We start from the raw sequence: 24,154 nt of genomic DNA on the forward strand, positions 1-24,154 counted from the left end.
GCCAAGGTCGGTATATAGGCGAGCCCAGCCCACACATACACAGATCTGCACAAACATATTCAATTTTTAAAAATGCATTAATTTGCACACAAACACATGGACAGGCACATGCTGCTGTGCCTTCACAAGCAAGAGTAAAGAGAGATAGAGGGGGGGTTACTGTACATAGTCAAATCTCTATACCGCTAGAGAGGGCAGAGACAACCAGATCCTTAATGAGCCGAGAAAGTAAACAAACAGACAGAGATACAGTATGAACAGAACACATTCTACATAATTAGAGTATAATTGTACATCATTTATAGAGGTGCTTCGACACAACTCAGCTGAATGTCTCCTAAACATTCTTTCCATGTATCTACTAAAATCACTGGAGAAAATTCAGCGAAAACAGCAATGCATTGCATTTATTTTCTATTTGACGTACAATTAAATATACTGAGTTTAAGTTCAATTGTTATAGACACTGTAGCTAATTATGGTATTTTATGCTGTTTACTCAAAATGTGTTAGTGAATATACAAAAATAATAATAATCTAATAGCTTACAAATTTGTTCATTTTTTCTTCATTATTTGTTCCATTAGTGAGAGAGCGGCGATGTCTATGGATGGGATGTTTGGTTCAATTCCTGTTGGTGTTTTCTCCCCGTTCCGTGTAACAAAATCTCCCATCAGCACCGAGATTCTCAAGTATTGTGAGCTGAACCGGGGATGTTGCAATTGAACTACTGAACTACCTGATCAGATACCCGCAATTACACGCTGACGTCATCTAAACGGTGTCTGTTTCCAACCCTATCTCAAATCTCACTTCATTCATAGTATACTGTGTTGTACCTGCCATTTAACCGTGCATCTATGGTCTTCAATTGTGATAAACATTACGTTCAAATGACAGCAGAATAGATTACGAACGAAGGTTGTAAAACAGCATTATGGGGGGGGGGGGGGTTAGGGTTTAGGTGTCTTGCTCAGGGACGCTTCAACACATAGACATAGGTGGGCTGGGAGGTGAACCAGAGACCTCCTGATTACCAAGACCTCCTTTCTCTACCCACTAAGCAACAGCCATATAAAAGGTAAATAAGCTCTGGAGCACAACGTAGCAGAGTAGTTCCATGCATATCCTACCACCTGTAACCGTTACCTGCCTACAGGGTTATCTGGAGATCGGTTTGCCCGTGCTCTGTCTTCCCTTTCCCGTTGTCTGCCTGTCTTCCTGCCCGTCTCTGAACCTGTAATTCCATCTGCACGCCCCGTCGCTACAGTTGACTCTCTGGTTTTCTCTTTAGCTGAATGACCAGGCCATTAGTGAGAGAAGGATCGCGGAGGAGAGCAGGTACCTTATAAAAAATACAGCCGGGCCTGCCAGAGGTGCAGGCAACGAGTCAGGAAGGTGACAGTCTAATGTCTCTATAGATGGATCTGTTTACATTCTCCTGACTCTTTCTCGTCCTATCCCCATTCTCCTTTTTGGCTGAGCATGTCTCTAGGTCAGGCGTTCCCAAACATCTTCAGCTTCAGACCCAAAAGAGAAATGTTGTGCCTCCCCGGGATCCAAACTTACAAAATACAAAATACATTGTGAATTAACCACTTAAGCGGTACACAACACGTGGTATCAAAATGTGTTGTTGTGACTGTGAGCTTGTAGCCTGGCTATTTAACTTTTGAAAATGTTTAATTATTTGGAAATTTCGGAAATATCTTCTGAAAATGTTTTGAGAAATGTAAGATAGAGAAAAGGGATATTTACCCAGGGTCCAGGGCCCCAAATGGATCACGACCATATGTTTTAGAAACACTGATCTATGTCAAGCCAACAGAGCTGTGGGTTTGCTCAAAGAACATCTAGTTCCAGGGGATGGAATTAGATGACAAACCAACAAACCAACCCAAAACATGTTTACCAGTCTGTGTGATATGACCTTTAAGATGGAAGACAGTCATCTCATTTAATCTCATTCCAAATATCTGCTGATATTAGCTATTGCTGCAATAATGTTTGGAAAGATGTCTTCTGTTTACATATGACGTGTTTAGAGCGGTTTTGCACTATTGAAAATGTCAAAATGTCAAGTGGCTACTGCAGCAGAAGCGAAGTGGGGATCAACCTACCCTTTTTTTGCCTGCTTTTCAAGTTTTCTGTCTTGATATCTTTCAAAAAACAGCTTATCTCTTTTGTAAGGTAGTTTAGGTTTGAGTTAAATGAATACTTCAGATTTTATCATCTGTTTTCTACTGAGTAGAAAACAGATGACAGATGCACTATGAGTATGACTGCATGCACCATTGTGGACATAAATAATGAAAAAATAATATATAAATGTAACCTTTTCAGAGGTTACAGTAGCTTGCTCTAATACATGACAACCACACACAGCAGTACAGTGGGGAATTTCTTTTTACAGTAGTTTGTTTACTAGCTTGTTTACTTGCCCGTGCCCGGACCGATACGCCAGCGGTCCAGGCTTCCCTGTCTCTCTCAGTTTTACTTCTTATTTAATTCTTATCTAGCTGTGTGCAGATGCTTGTGTAGAGAGCACAACAAGAAGATGAAAGAGTCAAAATAACAGAGAGAGAGAGAGAGAGAGAGAGAGAGAGAGAGAGAGAGAGAGAGAGAGAGAGAGAGAGAGAGAGAGAGAGAGAGAGAGAGAGAGAGAGAGAGAATAGGAGAAAGAGAGAGAGAGAGATAGAGAGAAAGAGAGAGAGATATATGGGGAAGGAGAGAATGAATAAACAGGGAGAGGCTGAATGAGAGGGGTTTGGAGACAGCAAGGGGACAGTGGGGTTTAGGTGTCTTGCTCAGGGACGCTTCAACACAGACACAGGTGGGCTGGGAGGTGAACCAGTGACGTAAGGAAGACATCCTTCATCCTGATAAAACACTATAATGCTGTTTTACAACCTTGTGTTCGTACTCTATTCTGCTGTTATTTGAACGGTATGCAATAAGTTTCACTGGGATTCCAATACTGTCAATCCTAAACTAACCCTCCACCACAACTCAACACTTCATTTTGGACATATTCTGGACATACTGACTTCGTTGACTATCAATTCTGTGAAAGAGTGGGTGAAAGGTGTATCCTAAAAATATAAATAATAAATGAGGCAGAATATCACATTTTACGAGTACGAGTCACTTAGCAGCATATATATAGTATCAGATATAGAATATCTAATGCACAATGCCACATAATTTAATAATCTTTTACAGACTGTTGATATATGTTAGTATAAGTAGCTGCATTTAGTGTGTTTACTCTGTACTATATTCAACCATCTACAAAATAGCTGCCACACGGGAGCTGTACTCATTTACATACATTATGTATATTCATTAAGTAACTTTGACTCATCCCTTTAGTTGTTTACATTGCTAAAAATACAAAATAAAATTATGACTTTAAAGTTACCATTGAGACCACCCAGATGAGATGTATATACACATGTTTAACACTGAATCGGACCTTCACCATATCCTATCACCAAACATGATGGCACTCACACAAACAGATCCTACACAAGAAATACATAAGTCTACCAGTCTACCAGTCTACCAGGGAGTTTTGGTTGTAGAACAGAGGGGAAGAAAAACAATTGAGAAAAGTAGTGGTGACATCCATGCCGAACCCACACACGCAGGCGTGTGTGTGCGCACACGCACACGCACACACAAACGCACACACAAACGCACACACACACACACACACACACACACACACACACACACACACACACACACACACACACACACACACACACACACACACACACACACACACTGTACACACACACACATGTACCTCTGGCCTGACAGGATCCTCTATCCCGACAACACAGATGGCCACCAGGTCATTAAGGATGCTGTTCTCATCGTCCCAGTTGGGCTCGGGGTCACCGGGGAAGTCGCGGTACGCCACGCAGATGGTCCTCAGGCCCTCACACGCCATGGGCTCAATCACCTTCTTCACCATGTCGTCCTTGTCCCGTGGGCGGAACGGCCGCAGCTCGCCCACCTCGTTCAGAATGCGGCTGCACCTGGAGGCCAGGAGAAGGGCTTAGATTGACCCAGACCACGGTTTCATTTCATCGCTGTCAGGTGGAAACCTTGTATGTCCAAAGCCGACCTACAAGCTCACAACGTGTTGCATCACGATGCGTTGTGAGATTGTAGATCGGTCATAATGACGTGGTCATAATGGGGACATAACGTACTGTATACGCCAAAACATTTGAAAAGAGCCTGCAGAGGAAACCATGCAATATGTTTTTGTTTGACAGGAAGTAATTAATATTGGACTTTTGACATAAAAATACCCACAAATTGAATTTCTTACAAATTCCTTGGCATCTATTATTAACTACGTCCCAATGATCACAGATATCCTCTAAAACTGCTGGTCTTTCTACTTGGAGTGACTCACTTCTTGAGGACGATCTCAGAGGCTCCCTTGCTGTACATGCGGAAGTTTCCGTCTGGCAGTTGGACGACGGTGCTCATGGACTTCCTGGAGGAGTTGAACGTGTACACCTTGTAGAGCTTCTCCTCTGGGAGCTGGTTCCGGATGGGCTGGTAGTCTCGCTTCAGGTCCAACACCAGGCCAAGCAGGCTGCACTCTGTCTTGTTACCAACCTGCTTCGGGAGACCACCTTCCTTATCTGGGGGCTGGAGAAAAGGAAGAGAGGGAGAAGGAGAGAGAGATAGAGAGAAACAGAAAGAGAGTGAGAGAGAGAGAGAGAGAGAGAGAGAGAGAGAGAGAGAGAGAGAGAGAGAGAGAGAGAGAGTAAAAGAGAGAGCGAGAGAGAGAGATTTCCCATGATTTTATGAATTATTTGAAGATCAACCGTTTGCGGTACAGTATTAACCACTTAAACCCTATATATGATGGTTCGGAAATAGATAAAAAAAATGTATGAACTTTCGCAGAATATTCACCTATTATAACACTAACCTATTATAACAACGCCTCGTAGCGTGAGGCGTTGTGTAGATCTGGTATTTTCGGCTAATGTTCCCCTCAGAATAGGGATGATAGGGTTCAAGTGGTTAGTGTAAAAAAAAAATGAGTCCCTATCACACAAAGATTTGGCGGCCCCCCTGCAGTTACTCTGCGGATCCCTTAGGGGTTCCGGACCCTCTGTTGAAGACCCCTGAGCTAGTGATAATGAAGCAGCGAGCAGGTGAAAGGGCTGCTGCGTGTGGGAGGGGAGAGCAGATGAGATGGATGGAAAAAATTTGGATGCTCTCATTTCAGACAACAAGTTTCAAACTGTAATTGCAAAATTGTTCACAATGGAGTTTTACTGTGATATATTCATTTGAAGCAATATGAGAGTATATTCATTTTACTCTTTGTTTTTGTTTTTGTTTTTTACTACAAATGCATCATGAAGCCAAGAGTAGCCAATCAAAAATAATTGTCTCTTTTGTTGTCTTCTTTGACTGTTTATGTCAACATCCCTTCTGTTTTTTCATTCCTAAAACAACAGCCCAGTATGTTCACACACCCAAGGAAAACAATGTAAGAAAGAAATTCGAATCTAGAAAAAGTTAGAAAAGGCAAAGAAAATAATAAGAATTAGCATAATGAATAACAAATAGTTCTATTATATTTGGTTTTACTGCAATGATTTCTTCCATGTGTCTATCTCTGAGAGAAAAGTTGCGTGTGAAGTGTGTGATGTCTCTCATCATCTGTCTTTGAGCATCCCAGTCGATTCACTATCAACAATTTCTATGAGTTATGGCCAGTGTGTGTGTGTGTGTGTGTGTGTGTGTGTGTGTGTGTGTGTGTGTGTGTGTGTGTGTGTGTGTGTGTGTGTGTGTGTGTGTGTGTGTGTGCGTGCGTGCGTGCGTGCGTGCGTGCGTGCGTGCGTGCGTGCGTGCGTGCGTGCGTGCGTGCGTGCGTGCGTGCGTGCGCGTGTGCGTGTATACTGTATGCTCGTCTAGCCAGCCTGTGGAACAGCTCATGGCGTTGCCATGGTAATACTGTGCAAAGCACACTTTGGGGGAGTGACATGGAAAGCAGAAGGGTGCTCTTCACTCTAACATCACTTAAAGCAGTGGTTCTCAACCTGTGGGCCGGAGGCCACTAGTGGGCAGTGAGGATATTGCAAGACTAACATTTTACTGCTAATATAACAGTAAGATTTTACTGCTAATATAACTTTAACATTAAAAAAAAATTATGTAAAGAAAAACAAAAATATTGTAGTATTTTTCTTTAAAACCTTGAAAATTTAGTTTTCATTGTGATACAGATGAATAGGAACTTAAAGTATACTGTGTTAGTTCAACTGATCCAAGCAGGAACACAATCGATTGATTGATCATTAAAATAAACATGCTCTGAAAATGTTAAGTGGTCAGATGGGTGGGCCGCCAACTCTTTCGAGACGTTAATGTGGGCCCTGATCCGGAAAAAGGTTGGGAACGGCTGACTCAGAGCTTCTCTCTCAGCCTCCATTCGCATCTTACAGGGTTCTTATTCAACTAGTATATCTTACTGTCATCTTCTGAGCCTCACTCACTATACCAACTCTCTAAAACACTGTCAGTGACATGTAGAGGGAAAAAATGCATTAGTATAGAAGACCATGACAATTCTCATTTCTTATCCATTTTGTCATTAAATATTTCCATTTCAGTCATCGAACAAACCTGATAGTACAGAAGTTGCCCTGAAGTGACAGCAGCGCTCTACAGCACCGGCTTATACTGTACCTACACAGACTGTTCTGAGATAGCGGCACACTTCCTGAGTCCTGACGTTCTTTTTGTGTCATTTTACAACCACACATTCTTCGGGTTGATTGTCATCTTGGCTTGATAAAAGATGTGTACCAATAAAATAACTCACGTTTCTTTTCTCCAACGGTACAAGACAATCTTGGAACACAATGTTATCACGTCACATCAATCAATCAATCAATCAATCAATCAATCAATCAATCAATCAATCAAGCAATCAATCAATCAATCAATCAATCAAAATGGATTTATACTGTAGCACATGGGCTACAGGTTCCTTTTTTGGATCAGGGCCCACTTGAAAATCGCAAAAGCGTTAGTGGCCCACCCATTAAGTTGTCACATGGGTGGGCCACGTGCATTTTCAGAGCATGTTTCTATTTTAATGATCAGTCAATCGATTTTTTTTTGATCAATGGGACCAACATAGTATACTTAAAGTTTTTCGATATGACACTGAAATCTCATTTTCAAGGTTAAAAAAAAGAGAAAAACATTCATTTCCTTTTTTCATCTATTTTTTATATTAATTTTATATTATTAAAATTAGTTTCCCCTGCTCTCTGTCCGCATTTCCTGTCTCTCTTCACTGTGACTATCTGAATGAAGCATGAAAATGCCAAAAATAACAAAACAAATTGTTTTTTTATTTGGTTTCACAGATAAATGCTGTCATAAAATTGGACTTCCAGCTAAGGCTTTTATCAAAGGTCAAGTCTTTCCCTGATTGTGAAGGGAAAGACTGGGAAAGACTGTTTTTTTTACAACCCGCCTTGACTATTGTAATGCCCTTTATGTTGCGGTTAGTCAGGGCTCACTCTCATGCCAACAGTTGGTCCAAAATGATGCCGTGCATCTTTTCTTGGGGAATCTGGAATTGGCATAACGACTAAATTGGGAGAAAAAGAGAAAAATAATAATTTTCAGGTATTGTTTACTCCGAGCCATTGGGACCATGTACACGGGAACGAGAGCCTAAGTGACAATGCCCGACGGTAACAGCGAGGAGTTCAACATCCAAACCGGAGTGCTGCAGGGTGACACCCTAGCCCCCTTCCTTTTTATAACAGTACTGGACTATGCTCTGAGACAAGCTATGAAAGGAAGGGAGCATGAGCTCGGCTTCACTATCACGCCCAGAAGGTCAACGAGACACCCTGCAGAAACCCTGACAGACCTGGACTACGCTGACGACATCTGCCTGCTATCTGACCACATAAAGCAGGCACAGGAGCTCTTGTCCAGAGTGGAGTTAGAGTGTGCTAGGGTTGGCCTCATGCTAAATCCAAAGAAAACCGAGGTCATGACCTATAACATCCCCCAAGAACATCCGCCCCTAACAACAACAGAAGGCACTGTGCTAAAGGAGGTCAGTGACTTTAAATACCTGGGCGCATGGGTCGGCTCCACAGAAAAGGACCTTAAGGTGAGGAAAGCACTAGCCTGGAGAGCTCTTAATGGCATGACCAGTGTGTGGAAATCCAACCTCCCCCGACGCATCAAGATCGGTTTCTTCTCTGCGACTGTGGAGTCCGCTCTCCTCTACGGAATGCTGGACACTAAAGCAAGCCCTACAGAAGTCCCTGGACGGGTGCTACACCAGAATTTTACGTGTGGTACTGAACATCAACCAGGACGAGCACATTACCAACAAGCGTCTGTACGGGGCACTACCAAGTGTATCAGAAAAGATAGCAGTCAGGAGGATGAGACTAGCCGGCCACTGCCACCGGCACCGAGAATTCCCGGTCAAAAAGCTCGTTCTGTGGGAACCAACACACGGGCATCGATCAAGAGGACGTCCCACACCTACAGTACCTACGTGGATGTACTAAAGAAAGATGCTGGTGCAGAAAGCACAAAGGAGCTGGCCAGATGTATGGAGAACCGAGATGACTGGAGACTCCGATGGAGGGCTCGTCTGAGGACGACGTAGAGAGTTTTGGGGAATGCATGTTTTCATGAAGGGTGGCTTAAAGTCATTAAATCAGTGAAGAAATCAAAACTAATGTGTATGCCTTTCCTTATACACTACATGAGTAGATAGCACTATTTGATTATAGAAGAAGTTATTATCTACTGTATATTCAGTTCCCCAATACCTGGGGTTTGCTGTGCTGTAATTATTCACACAAAGCCAAAGCAGGGTGTGGTTTCTCACTCCACGAGCATGACATAATGTGCAAAATAGAAGTGGTGTGAATATTGTAAAATTGCTTGACAACAGGATTGATATTCTTCTGAGCAAGCTTCCTACCTAGATTAGATTGAAGGGGAACGTTTGGCATTTCTAACGTTAAGATTTTCAATCTGTTGCTTTTTTTCCCTTCAGTCAGCAAGTTTCTGTTTTAGCAATGCAGTTAATCAAATTAATGTCTTCCTGGCACTGTTACTGTAGCACTCATCCACAAGTGGGGCCCATTATCCACACAAGCTTAGGATGAAGGATGTTAATGAGATGCTTATACGGAAGCTTAAATGCCAAAGCATTTAGATGAAATTGATGAAATTCAGGTGTTATATCTGCAACAACAGTGATAATGAAACGCAGCGGAGGTACAGGTAAGAGTAAGTATAGAACCAAACCAAGATAAATGAGAACTAGAAAAAGTGCTCCTCGGAGCACAGGTCTCCGCCAGGTCAGGTAGGTTATTGTGGGGCAGCAATGTTCGGAATTAGCCAATCAGGATGGAATATGAAAAATTGGATGGAACCATCTTGATCACTTGACTATATGTGTACCGATTTGCATGATGTTTGAATTTGTAGGAGTAATATAAAAAAGAAAAGTGTTGCAAAATTGGCCTCATGGTGGCGCTATAATAGGGCAATGTTAAAAGGGTGGCATTTGTTCTTCAATGTAGTGCGAATGTGCGTGCAAAGTGTCGCAATCGGACGCTGCATTCATGATTTGTGGCATTTTGTTCAAAACGGGCCACTCCTGCAAACTTTAGATGTCAATGTTAGCCAATCAGGATGGAATATGAAATTTTTAAAAGATCCATCGTGATCACATCATCGTGATCACATGACTATAGAGATCAAGTGTACCGATGTGCGTGAAATTTGGATAAATTCTGAAGGCTTAATATCAAAGAATGTGTTTTACATAAGTCGGCCTCCTGGTGGCGCTATGAAAGGCAAATGTGAAAAATGCAGGTCAGTTGTTTTTCCTTGGCCTCTAAGGAGTGTGCGTGCAAAGTTTCATGCAGATCGGTGCAGTTATAGTTAAAAACATAAATCGTCCATTTATAGCGCCACCATGAGGCTGATTTGAACATTTTCAAGTGGCATTTCTTCCTCGGCCTAGTGGGAATGTGTGTGTGAAATCTCACGGAAATCGCAAGCTGCGTTCATGATTTGAGGCATTTTGTTGAAAACGGAGCAATCCTGCAAACTTTGGAAGCCAACCTTAGCCAATCAGGATGAAATATGGAAAATTGGACAGATCCGTGTTGATCACATGACTATAGAGATACTGTGTACTGATTTGCGTGATGTTTGAATAAAATCTGTAGGAGTACTGTCAAGAAGTGTGTTTTGCAAAAAGCGGCCTCCTGGTGGCGCTATAAAAGGCTAATTTGAAAAATCTGGGGCAGAGGTTCTGCTCTGGCATCCAGGGAGTGTGTGTGCACAGTTTCGTTGCGATCAAGCCAACGGTTCCGGAGATTAGCTGTACACAAAATGACAGAATGACGGACACACGGACGGACACACGGACGGACACACACACACACACGGACGGACGGACAGGGGGCAAAACATACTCTCTCGCCATGCCTTTCGGCCTGGCGGAGACAATAAAGATAAAGATAAAATACTGAGCTGCTGGCCCTAGATATCTACACTATCTGTTATTTCCCTCAATGTAACACATTGCAGGCAGCACACTAGACCATTATCTGGATGTGGTATAGGTATATTTGTTACGGGATGGGCATGTCTGTGTGTGTGTGTGTGTGTGTGTGTGTGTGTGTGTGTGTGTGTGTGTGTGTGTGTGTGTGTGTGTGTGTGTGTGTGTGTGCGTGCGTGCGTGCGTGCGTGCGTGCGTGCGTGCGTGCGTGCGTGCGTGCGTGCGTGCGTGCGTGCGTGCGTGCGTGCGTGCGTGCGTGCGTGCGAGTGTGTCACGTCAACCAGTACTGGCACCATGGGGGGGGCATAGGCCCCCCAGACTGGACTTTGTGCCTCCCAATCCAGATTGACCAGTACAGCATTACAACATTTTTATATGTGTTATTAATAAATATTCATACATTCATAAATACAAATACGTACATTCCCAAATTAATTCTTAGGTTAAAAATACAGGATAATGCAGGCATACATTTAGGGCAGAGTCGGATTTGAACTGTCCATGGTACTGAAATTGTCAATCACTTCCGCTGTGGAGACGCAGTTTCTTTCTCCCTTTCCCTCTTTTCCTTTTCGTGGAGGTGGCAATAAATAACAGTAATGCGATGAAATCAATGAGCGTAGTGCATGGTACATGCGCAGAGCAAGTTCTGTCAGGGAACTCAGTGCAGTTGCTGCTGGCCAACCATTGGTCTTTCTCAGCTCCATGTTCTATTCTCAATCGCATACTCTCTTCATAATAGAGCACCCTATTTAAATCGGGAAGTTGCATTGCTCATTCCTTGCTTGCCTTTTGCTGCTGCCTAATGCTGTCTGTGCTGCTACTAAAATTTGCTGCTCACGCTCCACCACCCCAGCTACCACCTGTCGTTTTGGATCTACTTTTATGTAATAGAATATAGAATATATGTTATATAATAGAATTGTATCCATTCATGAGTTGTCCTGACTGAACTGTGTTTGTCAGCTTTCTGTATGGACGACAAGATTCCTTATGATTATGTGTTTAAATTTGAAGTAAGTCTAATAATACTGTAGGCATAAGTGTTTTGCGCCTCAACTTGTCTGCTAGTGCTCTGATTGATAGCCTAATGTAATTGTGTTTCATTTGACTTATTGTTTGTAGTCCGTGCATTATTTTACATCATGTTTTTGGCGCATTATTGTGTTTATGGGCTTCATGCCATACAAGAGCATTTGTTATATAGCCTATCTAGTGGTGTTTAAAAATAAAGTGCCTCCCATGAAAAATATATACTATACCCTGCTGATCAAGGTCTGGCGCCAGCACTGCCGTCAACTATGCTATTTAATATATTTGTGAGAACAATACCGCAGACCCACAGTGTGGCCCGTGAGGTCTGTTCATATGGAAGTGCTTCTATCGGCTAAACATACTGGTCTGTGCGTACGGATGGTGATGTCGTTGACTATATTTTTAGTTCAGAGTTAAAAGGTCTGTCCTTCTTTTTGTGCAGCAGTGTTACAATTTGTCAGGCAGACACACACACACACAGAGTGACCAGCACAATGTGTACACACACACACATGGCGAGCGTTAATTATGACATACGCGTGCATACCCAAGACCCGCAACACAGGGGGAGAGAGAGAGAGAGAGAGAGAGAGAGAGAGAGAGAGAGAGAGAGAGAGAGAGAGAGAGAGAGAGAGAGAGAGAGCGAGAGCGAGAGAGAGAGAGAGAGAGAGAGACGTAGTGATGTGTCCAAAAAAATATAATCTATTATTATATTATAATCTCTTATTTACACCAATAATGTTGAAATAATTGTGAAATCTTGAATGATTTTGAAAAATGTTAACAACGCAAATCTTCACTTATGGGGTCCCTGGCACTAAATCTTTTCAGATGGGGGCCTGCAACCAACCAAAATACATCAATTTGGGGGTCCTAGAACCACTGCTTCACAGTACCTTAAGATGGAGCCAATGTGATCCGGTATTCGAGAGGTTGAGAACACAGCAGAGAGTAATGTGAAATCTCATGAATCATTAAAAGGCCAATCAGGGTGCCACCATGCCTTGTTCTCCTGGTAATTGGACACATCTGGTTAATGTTCAGCTGCGTGTCTCACTGCCACAGACAAACAGGACCATGAATACTTCATACTGTATTTGAGTAAAAAATTATATAATTAATCCCTTTTCCTAATGAGCAAAGATTACATTATGGAGACCTTGCCTGTCGTTGATTAATGAGTAATGATGCTATTGGTCTCATCTGTGTTGTTTGGGAAGCGTTTGGGAGAACCTGCTGCATACTGTATCGGATAAACATAAAGAAAATACATGTGGGTGATGGGCCGATAAGAGTGGAGAAATAGAGTCTGTTCAGATGCCTGCAAAGAAAAATATTGTCACTGTCGGCTGGAGACCTTGACATCCAGAACTGTTACTTTTCAGGAAATGGAAACAAGCACCTGTGTCCGAATGGATTCAATGTAGCTATTATTGTTATTGTCTTTTCATTGGTTAAATATTTATAAAACCCACAGACACCCACCTTCAACCTGACATCCATAGGGCATTTCATTATAGGCACATTTGAAAAACATTTCAAAAAGAGTGAAAAGCATAATATCTACAATCTCACAATGCGTCATGTTGCAACAGGTTGTGAGCTTTTCCTTGACACTGTCAGACGATGATGTATGAAATACAGCATACATTTTCATTTTCATATAAAATCATAGAGAGAATGTCCTTCGTCTATTTCGCTATTTTTCTTGAGTTAAAACTAAGTCTTATCACAAAAAACGAAACTAAACTAACAAACCTGCTTTAAAAACTAAATAAAACTACTTGAAACTGAAAACATTAAGTCAAAATAAAATACAAAATTATAAACAAATGAACATTTCCAAACTATAATAACCCTGATGGCAATCAGCTCCAATTGAAAGAAATGTTGATGTTTCTGTTTTTTACTTTGATATTAGAAGTATGAAGGACGGAGGCTGGCTGACACGGACAGAGAGACAAAAGACAGAGATTGGACGAGACAAGCAGCAGGACTGAAAAGGACAGGAAGAGATGAGCAATAACCAGATTGGTGTCAAAACAACTGCAGTTAGCTCTCTGAGATAACCCTGGGCTCCAGTGGTGCAAAGTAACTAAGTACATTTACTCAAATACTGTACTTAGCTACAATTACGAGGTGCTTTTACTTTACTTGGGTATTTCCATTTGTTGATACTTTATACTTCTACACCACTACATCTCTGACTGAGGCAAATATATGCTGTAATATTGTCCACTGCAATTGTTTGAAAACTTTAGTAACTAGTTGCTTTGTAGATTTAGATAACGTAAAACAAATTAACAACTTATGCCTAATTTAATTTGGCTATTTGAAAATAGCCAATCTACAAGCTCACAACGCGTCGTAATGCAACGCGTTGTGAGCTTGTAGATGTGCTATTTTCAAAAAACTTTGGACATATTTTGACAAATTTGAATACTTTTACATTGGTACTTAAAGTTTATTTTGATACCAATACTTGAACACAAGCCTTGTATTTGTAACAAGAGTATTTCTACATTGCGTTATTGTGGTATTTGGTGGTATTTATTTAAGTGAAAAACCTGAGTACTGACGTATTGAGTAATGAGTAATAGTAAATCCTCTACAATGATGACGTGGGTCTCTACGCATGGTAGGATGGTAGCTGGCATGGGATGCCCTGAGCTGGCACCGGCAGCACTCAGGCTGGGCGTGTCTTGGCCTGGACATGACTAAGGACCAGCTGCCCTCTCCCTTGGTCCTTGGGTGATCCCACAGGCAAGGACATATGCCACGGGGCATCTGGCACCCTAACTTCCTGTTTCCACCTGGGGGCCCTCGATCCTTTTAATCCTCCCTCCTCACTTCGATCCCCGCATCTTCAATCCCCTCCAATCCCCCGCTCTCCATTTAATTTGCACATTCATGACCCCCGTCTCATGTTCTCCTCACATAAGCCGCCCTGCCTTCCTGTTTGTTATTACTTCTTCTCCTTGTCTTTTAAGCCCCGATTTATTCTATGTCTTATGATGGTGTCACGGACCAAAAATAGCCGATCGATAAGCTCACAACGCTTCGCGGATGTGGCGCGTTATCAGCTTATAAATCAGGGAGGGGGGAAATCTGCGCTGCCGCCGCGTGACGGCGGGAAAAAATTACGTCTCAAGGGCCGTTCACACCAAGCACAATAGCGATAGCGATAACAATGTGAGCATCCACACTGATGAAAGATACGTTCTGTAAACAGTAGCACCAAACACGCTGTGTGAGCCTGTGTCAGAGCCCACACAGAGGGAGAGAGAGAGCCAGATAGAGAGAGGGAGATTTCCGTTTCAGTGGCGCTGAAAGACACATGCAATAGAATAGGATATATGAATAATCTGACTAAATAATCTTTAACATTTTTATCCCACGATTTTGTAACCCATATTTTTTCACCCAGTGCCAATTGCCTATGTAATCCTGGGCGCTACTCTCCCTCTGCCAGCCTAGGGAGAGCCCAAGCTGAAGCTCATGCCTCCTTCAATGCATGAGGAGTGAGCAGGCCGCTTCTTTTCACCTGACAAAGGGGAGTTTCCCCGGTTGGACGTAGCGCGTGGAAGGAACACGCTATTCCAACCAGTTCCCTTCCCCTCCATCAGGCGCCCGCTGACCAGGGGGAGGCAGTCTAGAAACCAGGATTGCTGCATGTTTTTGTGAGGGTACCTACCATAGGAGACACGGGAGAACATGCAAACTCCACACAGAAAGCCCCTTTCGCCAACCCCACCTAGGGTATGGGCACTGATGACGTGGAGGAGAGAACACGCCCCCAGCACCCACAGCGTCCCCGGCGGGAATCGAACCCAGGACCTTCTAGCTGTGAGGGGACAGCGCTACCGACTGCGCCACCGTCCACCCCCTGACTCTGATTATTAATTATAATGAGGCAGGATAGTTGTACCTGAGGTAATGCTATTATGCTACTCATAATCGCCTCTTCAACTCTGTTACTAACTAAACTTTCCGAGGGCGAGTGAGACCGATTGCATCCCAGATGTCCTGATGGATTTTGAATGGCTGTCAACGTTTGTATTGTTCATAAAATAGTTCTGAAAGTGATCCAAGCGATACTGTTCACCACCATCGCTGACGTTATAGCTGTGGTGCGGACTCTACCATCCACTTTAAGACGACATTTTTATAGTTATCGGTACACTTATGGTGCTCGTTGTGAGCGGTGCTTTCCTCTCCCTTCTTCCCTCTAGTTGCATCTCTGATCCCTCACGCTCTTCGAATCACCTCCCTCCTTGTGTCACCCTCTCTTCTATCGAACACCCCCCTCCCCCTTTCTCTTTCTCACTATTGGATCATCCAGGCTTGTCCTCGTCTTCCCTCTCCCCAACGTCTCTGCATGTAGGAGTGATGCGTGATGTCCTACAGCTCAACATGACTGTGGCAGCCTGGGAGGCTTGCTGAGGGACAGTAATGACCGGGCTTCAGCCTGGAGGCTGGCTGTCAGTCTTCCGGTTATCAAATGATGAGGCCACTTGTCACGCGAGTGTGGTGTCTTCTCTCCATTGCTCATCACTCTGTCTCCTTTTTAACCCCTTCGGTTCTCTTTGATCCTCTCCCCTCTATTTACCTATACTGTATTTCCCTGTCATCTTCACCATTTGGCTCTCCACCGTAGACTTTGCTCTGTGGTAACGTCACGTCACGTCGGCCACAAAGCCACCTACTCTAGAATTCTACAAAGCTGCGTCCGGGTATATATTCGGTTGGTGCCGCTTTGTTTTTGTTAACCACATAAATGCTGAATCCAGTAGTCTAGATTTGCCAGTCACTCGCTACAAGTTGGAATAAAAGGATACACCAAACAATCATTTTGGAGGAGTACAAGAGCTCTTGGTTTCTGCTCTTTTTCTGCTCGCCTGTTGACGCAAAGTTATTTCTGCTCTACAACCATCTGGGAACCCATTCGTTAAAAAAAGTTTGTTTTTGCCTCTGGGAGTACGACCTCTTTTTTGTGTTAAACAGGAACTCTGGTTTGGCTCTACCCCCTTTCAGTCAAACTTCCTTCCAAGTGATTCTGTGTTTATTCCTACTAACAACAACATTACATGTTTAAGGCAGTAGTGCTGACAGATTCTGCTGTTGCAGAATCTGTCTTGAGAGGTTAGCTCTACACCAGATCAGAAAACTGCAAAAAGAGCACACACGCACACATGCAGGCACAGATCCTGGTATTTCAGACAGACCGTATTGACATCTAACCTGTTCTTTCAGTTTCATTTCTTGCCCTGCACCTTTCTTGAGACTGCAATGATAGAGCTTGTACTGTATAACGAAGAATTTCACCTACTTTTTAAACCTGTGATGTGACAATAAAGTTGAGTTAAAGTAATACAAGGCAGGTCCACAAATAAAAAAAATTAGCAACCTCTGCTGGTCATTACCGTCAGTGCAGGTCTTTCGTTTATTCCTGCATTACTCAGAATTCCATGTGTTTTCACCGGAAGACGGAAGCGTTTCAAAAAGCGTTCTTTTAATCGTTTTATACTATCTACGGATCGTTTCTCTTAGCCAGTGGAGCATTAGTTACCGTGAGCTGTGTTTTCTTTTGCTGTTGTTTTCCCATCTTCAAATCCTATAATGTCTTAAAAACAGCGTGAGATTCCTTGTTGTTATTAGCGCGGTAGTTCCTGGCCAAACAGGAAACCGGTGTGGTAGTTCCTGGCCAAACAGGAAACCGGTGCATTTCCGTTTCTGTTTTCCGGCCTGGATGACGTCATTTTCGCGGGAAACACGATCCCTGTCAACTTTCAATAGAAAATATGTTTATAAAAGGCTTTCGGGGGTGAAATTCATGGAGTGGGTGTTGTGAAACATTTGCCACTCACAAAATATATACAATTTAACTTTTTAAAGTTATCTAGTATTACTTTAAAGTTACCTAGTATTACTTTAAGTTGAATTTGTGCACCCAGCATCTATGACCAAAACACAGAAGCAATTTTCAACCTATCCTTACATATATACAATATAATATAATAATATAATATAATATAATTGTATATAATTGGTCCTCACTAATCTAATGCTAATGATGATAATATGTTAAAAAAATAAATTTAAAAAATCTATTCGGTTTGTGTCTCATAGGAGGGCTCTGGACCTACCAGTGACACCATTGATAGGGAATCCAAGCTAACATAATCTGCAGGCTTTCTCTTCCAGGAAAGTTAGCATGCTATAATAGAAGCCATTGTTCTCGCTTTAATAAAAAGTCAAATTAAAAAATGTTAATCTTGTTTGAAATGACCAAACCTGCCTACAGATGATGTCACTGCAGGCGGGTGGCTGAACTGTCCACAGCCCTCCTCTGAGACACAGACCACGTAGACAAAAATGGTGCCATATTATCATGAGCATCATTGAGGACCAATTATATGAGATTGAAAATGGATGAAGTGGTCCAGAAACAGTCTACAGAACACAGCTCATTATCATTACAAATGAAAAGCCACTCAGTGGCATTTTCCATTGCCTCTGCGCTGATATCTTTATGCAATGTACAGTAGATCACCACAAATTGATCTGATTCTTCATATACCTCCTTTAGTTCTACAAGTCAACCACCCACATGTTTCTGTGCAGGTATGTTTGTGTATACAGCGTGTGTATGTGTGTGTGTGTGTGTGTGTGTGTGTGTGTGTGTGTGTGTGTGTGTGTGTGTGTGTGTGTGTGTGTGTGTGTGTGTGTGTGTGTGTGTGTGTGTGTGTGTGTGCCTGACAGGGGTGATGACCTGAGCAGGTGGTGGAGGCAACATGGGACTGAGTGGTGCTGAGAGCGCACGTACAAGCATGTGATCCACACACCATCACCCTCGGTGTCAGTATGGCTATGGCAGAGAGTGAGAATGGCGTTCAATGGGCACGTGTTGTGCTGTGTGTGTGTGTGTGTGTGTGTGTGTGTGTGTGTGTGTGTGTGTGTGTGTGTGTGTGTGTGTGTGTGTGTGTGTGTGTGTGTGTGTGTGTGTGTGTGTGTGTGTGTGTGTGTGTGTGTGTGTGTGTGTGTGTGTGCGTTCATCCATCCATGCATGCATACATACGTGTGCGTGGGTGAATCTCTGCATATTATGTAATATGTCAATTGTCAACATATCACTTCTACTGTGGAAGTAAGTAAACAATCAAACAAGTCCCCAGGACTTTGTTGTGTTATCCTTTTAGCCTTAATGGCTTACTGTACCACGTGCTGCTTACATTTCTGACTAATAAAGTATCAATCAACAAAAAAAAACCTGTATAACTGTGTTTTTGTGTGTGTGTGTGTGTGTGTGTGTGTGTGTGTGTGTGTGTGTGTGTGTGTGTGTGTGTTAGGGCTTTCACCAACTAGTCGACTAGTCGACTAGTATAACCACTAGTCGACTCTGTTGGTACTAGTCGAATAGTTGGAAAAGGTTTTTTTTTTTTTTTTTTTAATGCCATAGTAATGGCCCATCTTACTATTATTATAATCCTCCTGACTTTATTTTTTATCAAAAGGGGGTCAAAAGTATGCCCAATAAAAGCCTATTATTGGGCAATGGGGATCCTTGGAGACGCTGCTGTGGTGCTGTACTGCTGTGCCAGAAGCGCTTCCCTTAAAACGCCATAAAAATAAGGGCAGGAGGATAATAATAATAGTAATATAGTAGTAGGATGGCATTAAAACAATAGCCCCCCCCCAAAAAATAAATAAATAAAAAAAAAATGTACTTTTTTTTTCATGTAAATTTCGACTAGTCGACTAGTCGACTACTACTTGGTCAAATGAGTCGACTAGTAAAAATCATTAATTGTGAATGCCCTAGTGTATGTGTGTGTGTGTGTGAGTGTGTGTGTGTGTGTGTGTGTGTCAGTGTGCGTGTGCGTGTGCGTGTGCGTGTGCGTGTGCGTGTGCGTGTGCGTGTGCGTGTGCATGTGTGCGTGTGTGTGTGTGTGTATGGGTGCATGCATACGTGTACAGTACGTGGGTGAATCCCTGCATGTGTTTTTGCTTCTAGAATACACTATCAACTTATCACATATACTGTGGAACTCGTGTGCGTGCATGCGCACGTGTGTTTGTTTGTTTGTTTGTTTGTTTGTTTGTTTGTTTGTTTGTTTGTTTGTTTGTTTGTTTGTTTGTTTGTTTGTTTGTTTGTTTGTTTGTTTGTTTGTTTGTGTGTGTGTGTGTGTGTGTGTGTGTGTGTGTGTGTGTGTGTGTGTGTGTGTGTGTGTGTGTGTGTGTGTGTGTGTGTGTGTGTGTGTGTGTGTGTGGATGTATGTATATATATATGCATTATAGGCGTATAACTGTGAGTATGTGTTTGTTTATAACCACAACAACATACACATGCACTCTTTGCATACATGTCCAGTGTGTGTGGGGATCCGGTTGTCCAGAACCGCCGTTCCGACCGCTATGCCCATATATGTGCACGCCCAAATACAGTATGGGACCGTCCGACTACAAACTCGCCGTGCGCATCCCTTACACTGTTCCTGAGTAGGCCAGTGCCCAATGAGCACCGGTCTAGTTATATATACATTTCCAAATGAATTCATAGGTTAAAAAACAGACTAATGCGCATACAATTAGTGCAGAGTCTGATTTGCTTTAATGCCGTTCTGGGGAGAGACAGAGGTTCAGAGCATAATGTGCCAAAAGGAAGGACACGTTCTCTGGACGTTTCATGCAGGTCACAACCACCGCCTTCAGCTCTAGGCTAATGATGGTGACTGAACTGAATAAATAAAACATACATATAGGCATATTGTATTTTAGTTGATAATTATGCACTGGCAAAATGCATTAGCCTAATTATTGTTGTTGTGTCAGGGTTGAACTGTGCTGTAAATTTGGATGAGTGCTAAGGACCTTTTCCTCTTCTTACTGTTCCTCCCACAATGGAGGTGGCGACAATTTACATTAATGCGATGCCATCTCTGTGTCTTTTCTGTATGGATGACACATTTCTTTAGGATTATGTGTTTAAGTTTGAAGTAAGTACTAATAGGCATAATAAGTGCTTGGTGCCTGGACTTGTCAGCTAAGGCTTTGATTGTTTAATTTTACTTATTGTTTGTAATTTCACATAATTGTTTTGCGGTGCATGATTGCGTTTTATGGGCTATGTGACATATTGTATTAGAGCCCATCTAGGGATGTTTCCGCCATGAAAAATGTATGACCCCCTGCTGATCGTAGTCTGGCACTGGAACTGTGTATAATTATACTATATAATGCATATCGTCTCTGTCACTGTGAAACCTTGTATGTCTAAAACCATTCCTTTCTTTTTTATTATATATATTTTTTTATATTTGTAAATAGTGAAAATAGCCTATCTACAAGCTTGTAGGTTGCTATTTTCACCACTCTTGTATGATGAAGTAGGGCATTAATTTACAGGGGGATTTAAAAAAAAAAGTTATAGATACACCGCCAGACAGCAATGATATGTACAGTAGGAACCACAACATCATACTGTGCACATGCACTCTGCGCATACACGTCCAATTTTTATGTTTGTGTGTGTGTGTGTGTGTGTGTGTGTGTGTGTGTGTGTGTGTGTGTGTGTGTGTGTGTGTGTGTGTGTGTGTGTGTGTGTGTGTGTGTGTGTGTGTGTGTGTGTGTGTGTGTGTGTGTGTGTGTGTGTGTGTGTGTGCGAGCGCACACGCGTGTGCGTCTGTGTGTTCACACTGTGTATAAGAATGTGAATGGGGTACATTTTGTTCTTTCTCCCCTTGAGACTTGCACACCACTTCTATAGCATCTGTACATGCAGACAGAAGCAGCACAGCTATAGCAGCCAGTGTATTATGGAGCCAGAGAGGCAGCAGGGGGGGATACTGATATGGATATCAAAGCCTGCCTTTGTCCCTTTGTGTGATGGCCATCATACACTACAGCAGCCATCCTGGCATCCCACAGGACGGGACTCTTATATAAGACTACACCAGCCAGCACTCTGTAGCACTGGAGGGGCTCTGAGGGATTGGGGTTGAGAGGAGGTCTGTGCTGGGTGAATATTGTTCACCGAATGCTTTGCTGTCTACTGGAGCCCGACTGATGACAGATGTTTCGGGTCCGATGCCAACGTGCCACGTTACGATGCGTTGTGGGGAGATATTTGGTGTAGAGGGAAAAGAGGAGGGGGCCTAGTATGGACCCCTGGGGGACTCTGGTCAACTACAAACAGAATACAGGGTTAAACACAGATTCAGAATCTTCTTGTCCAACACTCACTTAAACCGGGAATCCGGGAACGCATCTGTGTCATTTTAGATTTCTTTGGCTATTTTTGAAACATTTTGAGCTTGTAGATCTGCTATTTTTGAATAGCCAAATAAATCTTAAAATGACACTGATGCTTTACCGGTCATGGATATAATATTCAGAGCTGAAATCAGCATGTAAATATGAAAGGATTTGCATGTATATCAAGTCAGGACTATCACTGTCAATGATCTCATCACTTCAACTGATCGCGTAAAGTCCGTCTTTCTTACAATCATACAGTAACGTCACAAAATGAATTAATTGCTCCGTCTGTCACGTCAAGTCTAAATAGAAATTAATTAACCGCAAGATCAAGTTCAACGAAAGCATCACATTTCTTCTTAATTTCCATGAAAGAAGGCGGCAGGAAGCGAGGCGTTACAATGGAGATTTGCCTGCCTGTAGCAGAAAACAAAAGGAGTTATTTCTCACCTTGAGCTGCAGCTATTCAAATGCAATGGACTCTGGAATGGGGATCTGGCCAGAGATTAGTGAGCACAAAAGCCCCATTGTTACATTTAATTACAATTCTTATTCTAAAAGGAAAAAGGAGAGCAGCTGTTAGTGTTCTAATTTTTCAGACTGATGAAGGTACACAATAGAATTATTCGGGACGTGTTGAACTAAATGTTACAATTTTACCCCCCTATCAGAACTCACATAAATACACGTTTTTATATTTTTTTCATAATTGTATGAATCAAATTGAATTTAGGTGGAGTCAATCCACCATTATTCATTTGTTGGGTAAAAGTGGCCATGTGGTTCATAGCTTAGGATCATATCTCCTGTTTCCATAGCATGAGGCAGCTTGATGTACACGTACACCCCCTGGACATGATGCTAGTGTGTCACAGGGACTAAAGGTTAGATAAATACCCTCAATCCAACGCTTTATGCTGAATGCCAAGCAGGGAGGCATTGGGTACCATTTCTATAGTCTTTGGTAAGACTTGACCGAGGATTGAACGCTGACCGAGGATTGAACGCTGACCGAGGATTGAACGCTGACCTCCCGATGTGAGTACAGATAGCCTAACCACAACGCCACTGAGCTGGTATTCTAAATAATACATTACTTTAAATAATAAATAAAATAATCTCTATGAGCAATTATTTACAGTTGAAAGATCCAACCAGGCCAACAGTGCAGAAATAAAAAGAAAAACAACTAGCGTTTAGAATGTCTCAAAGCATGATTTACCCCGGATTTGAACCTGGTTTCCTGCGCAAGTGCTGAAATGTTTACCATTGAGCTAATAGAGCCTGCCTGCTTGGTCAGGGGATAAATCTGAATCTTGACCATCATGTCAAAACTGGTGTCAGATCAGCCTACTATCAATAAAGGCAGAACAAGGCAAAAAATATATATTAAAAAAAAAACGTGTGGTTAGATCCTGTGTCTAGGTGAGACATGACCATTGACACGATCTAAATGTCTCAATAGAAGAGCAGGGAGACAAAATACAACCACCCCAATTGTAGTCTTGCATAGCCAGCCGCTCCACAGCTCCGCCTACTTTCTGCCCTTCTCAAGCGGAGTGGGCGGAGTTGTGAAAGGTCTGGCTATGCGAGCCTACCCCAATTGTAAAAGTTATATTGTATTAACATACTCTACCATACAGATTGGACAACATTACATTTTATTGTTAAAAACAATATCCATTCAAGGTTTCAATTCAATTGTAAAATAGCAGAGTTCTCCTCATTCTAAAGTAAAACATATCATTTATGTAGGGAAGACACTGGAGCAAAGCTCGGACAGTTGAAGCCATGACTCTGAGGAAGATGCAGTAGCATCGAAACGTCAGTCAATACTTTTTTGTACTTTGCACCTTAATAAAACAGGCTTCATCTGTCCGCGCTGCACCAGTGTCTTCTCTACATATGCTGTGAGTCCTACTCCTGTGATGCACCAGGCTTGCCTACATTTGGCTGAGGCGTGACGGTAGACTCTCCTTTCTTCTAAAAAATATAATTGTTTCAGTCCATTAATTGTGTAGTAGTTATGAATTAAGGGGTTGGTTTGGATAGCTTCTACATTGAGCTGTCCATGGTGCTGAAGGTGCACATAGGGTAAAAGTATAGCTGTTATTTTTTCTCATTTTCTCATATACTGTAGTTTATAACACACAGTAACTTCTCTTATGAATGAAGAGATTTTAAAAAGTCTCAAATTTGCCATTTCGTTGCTGTCAGGTGTAAGGCTTGTATGTCCAAAACCGTTCCTTT

General features: G+C 42.4%; 1 protein-coding gene across 5 annotated transcripts in view; it reads right to left on the reverse strand.

The window, feature by feature from the left end:
• atp2b2 (ATPase plasma membrane Ca2+ transporting 2) overlaps positions 1-24,154 on the reverse strand; it is a 232,678-nt gene that overhangs the window by 21,032 nt on the left and 187,492 nt on the right. For all 5 annotated transcript variants that reach the window (XM_080422712.1, XM_080422711.1, XM_080422715.1 and 2 more), the window contains 2 exons: positions 4,433-4,674; positions 3,812-4,046 (listed from right to left, as the gene is read on the reverse strand). In XM_080422712.1, coding sequence (XP_080278838.1) covers positions 3,812-4,046; positions 4,433-4,674 — 477 coding nt within the window. The remainder of the gene's footprint in view (positions 1-3,811; positions 4,047-4,432; positions 4,675-24,154) is intronic.

This window comes from Gymnoscopelus braueri, assembly GCF_963280865.1.
Source record: "Gymnoscopelus braueri genome assembly, chromosome: 3".
Lineage (NCBI taxonomy): Eukaryota > Metazoa > Chordata > Actinopteri > Myctophiformes > Myctophidae > Gymnoscopelus > Gymnoscopelus braueri.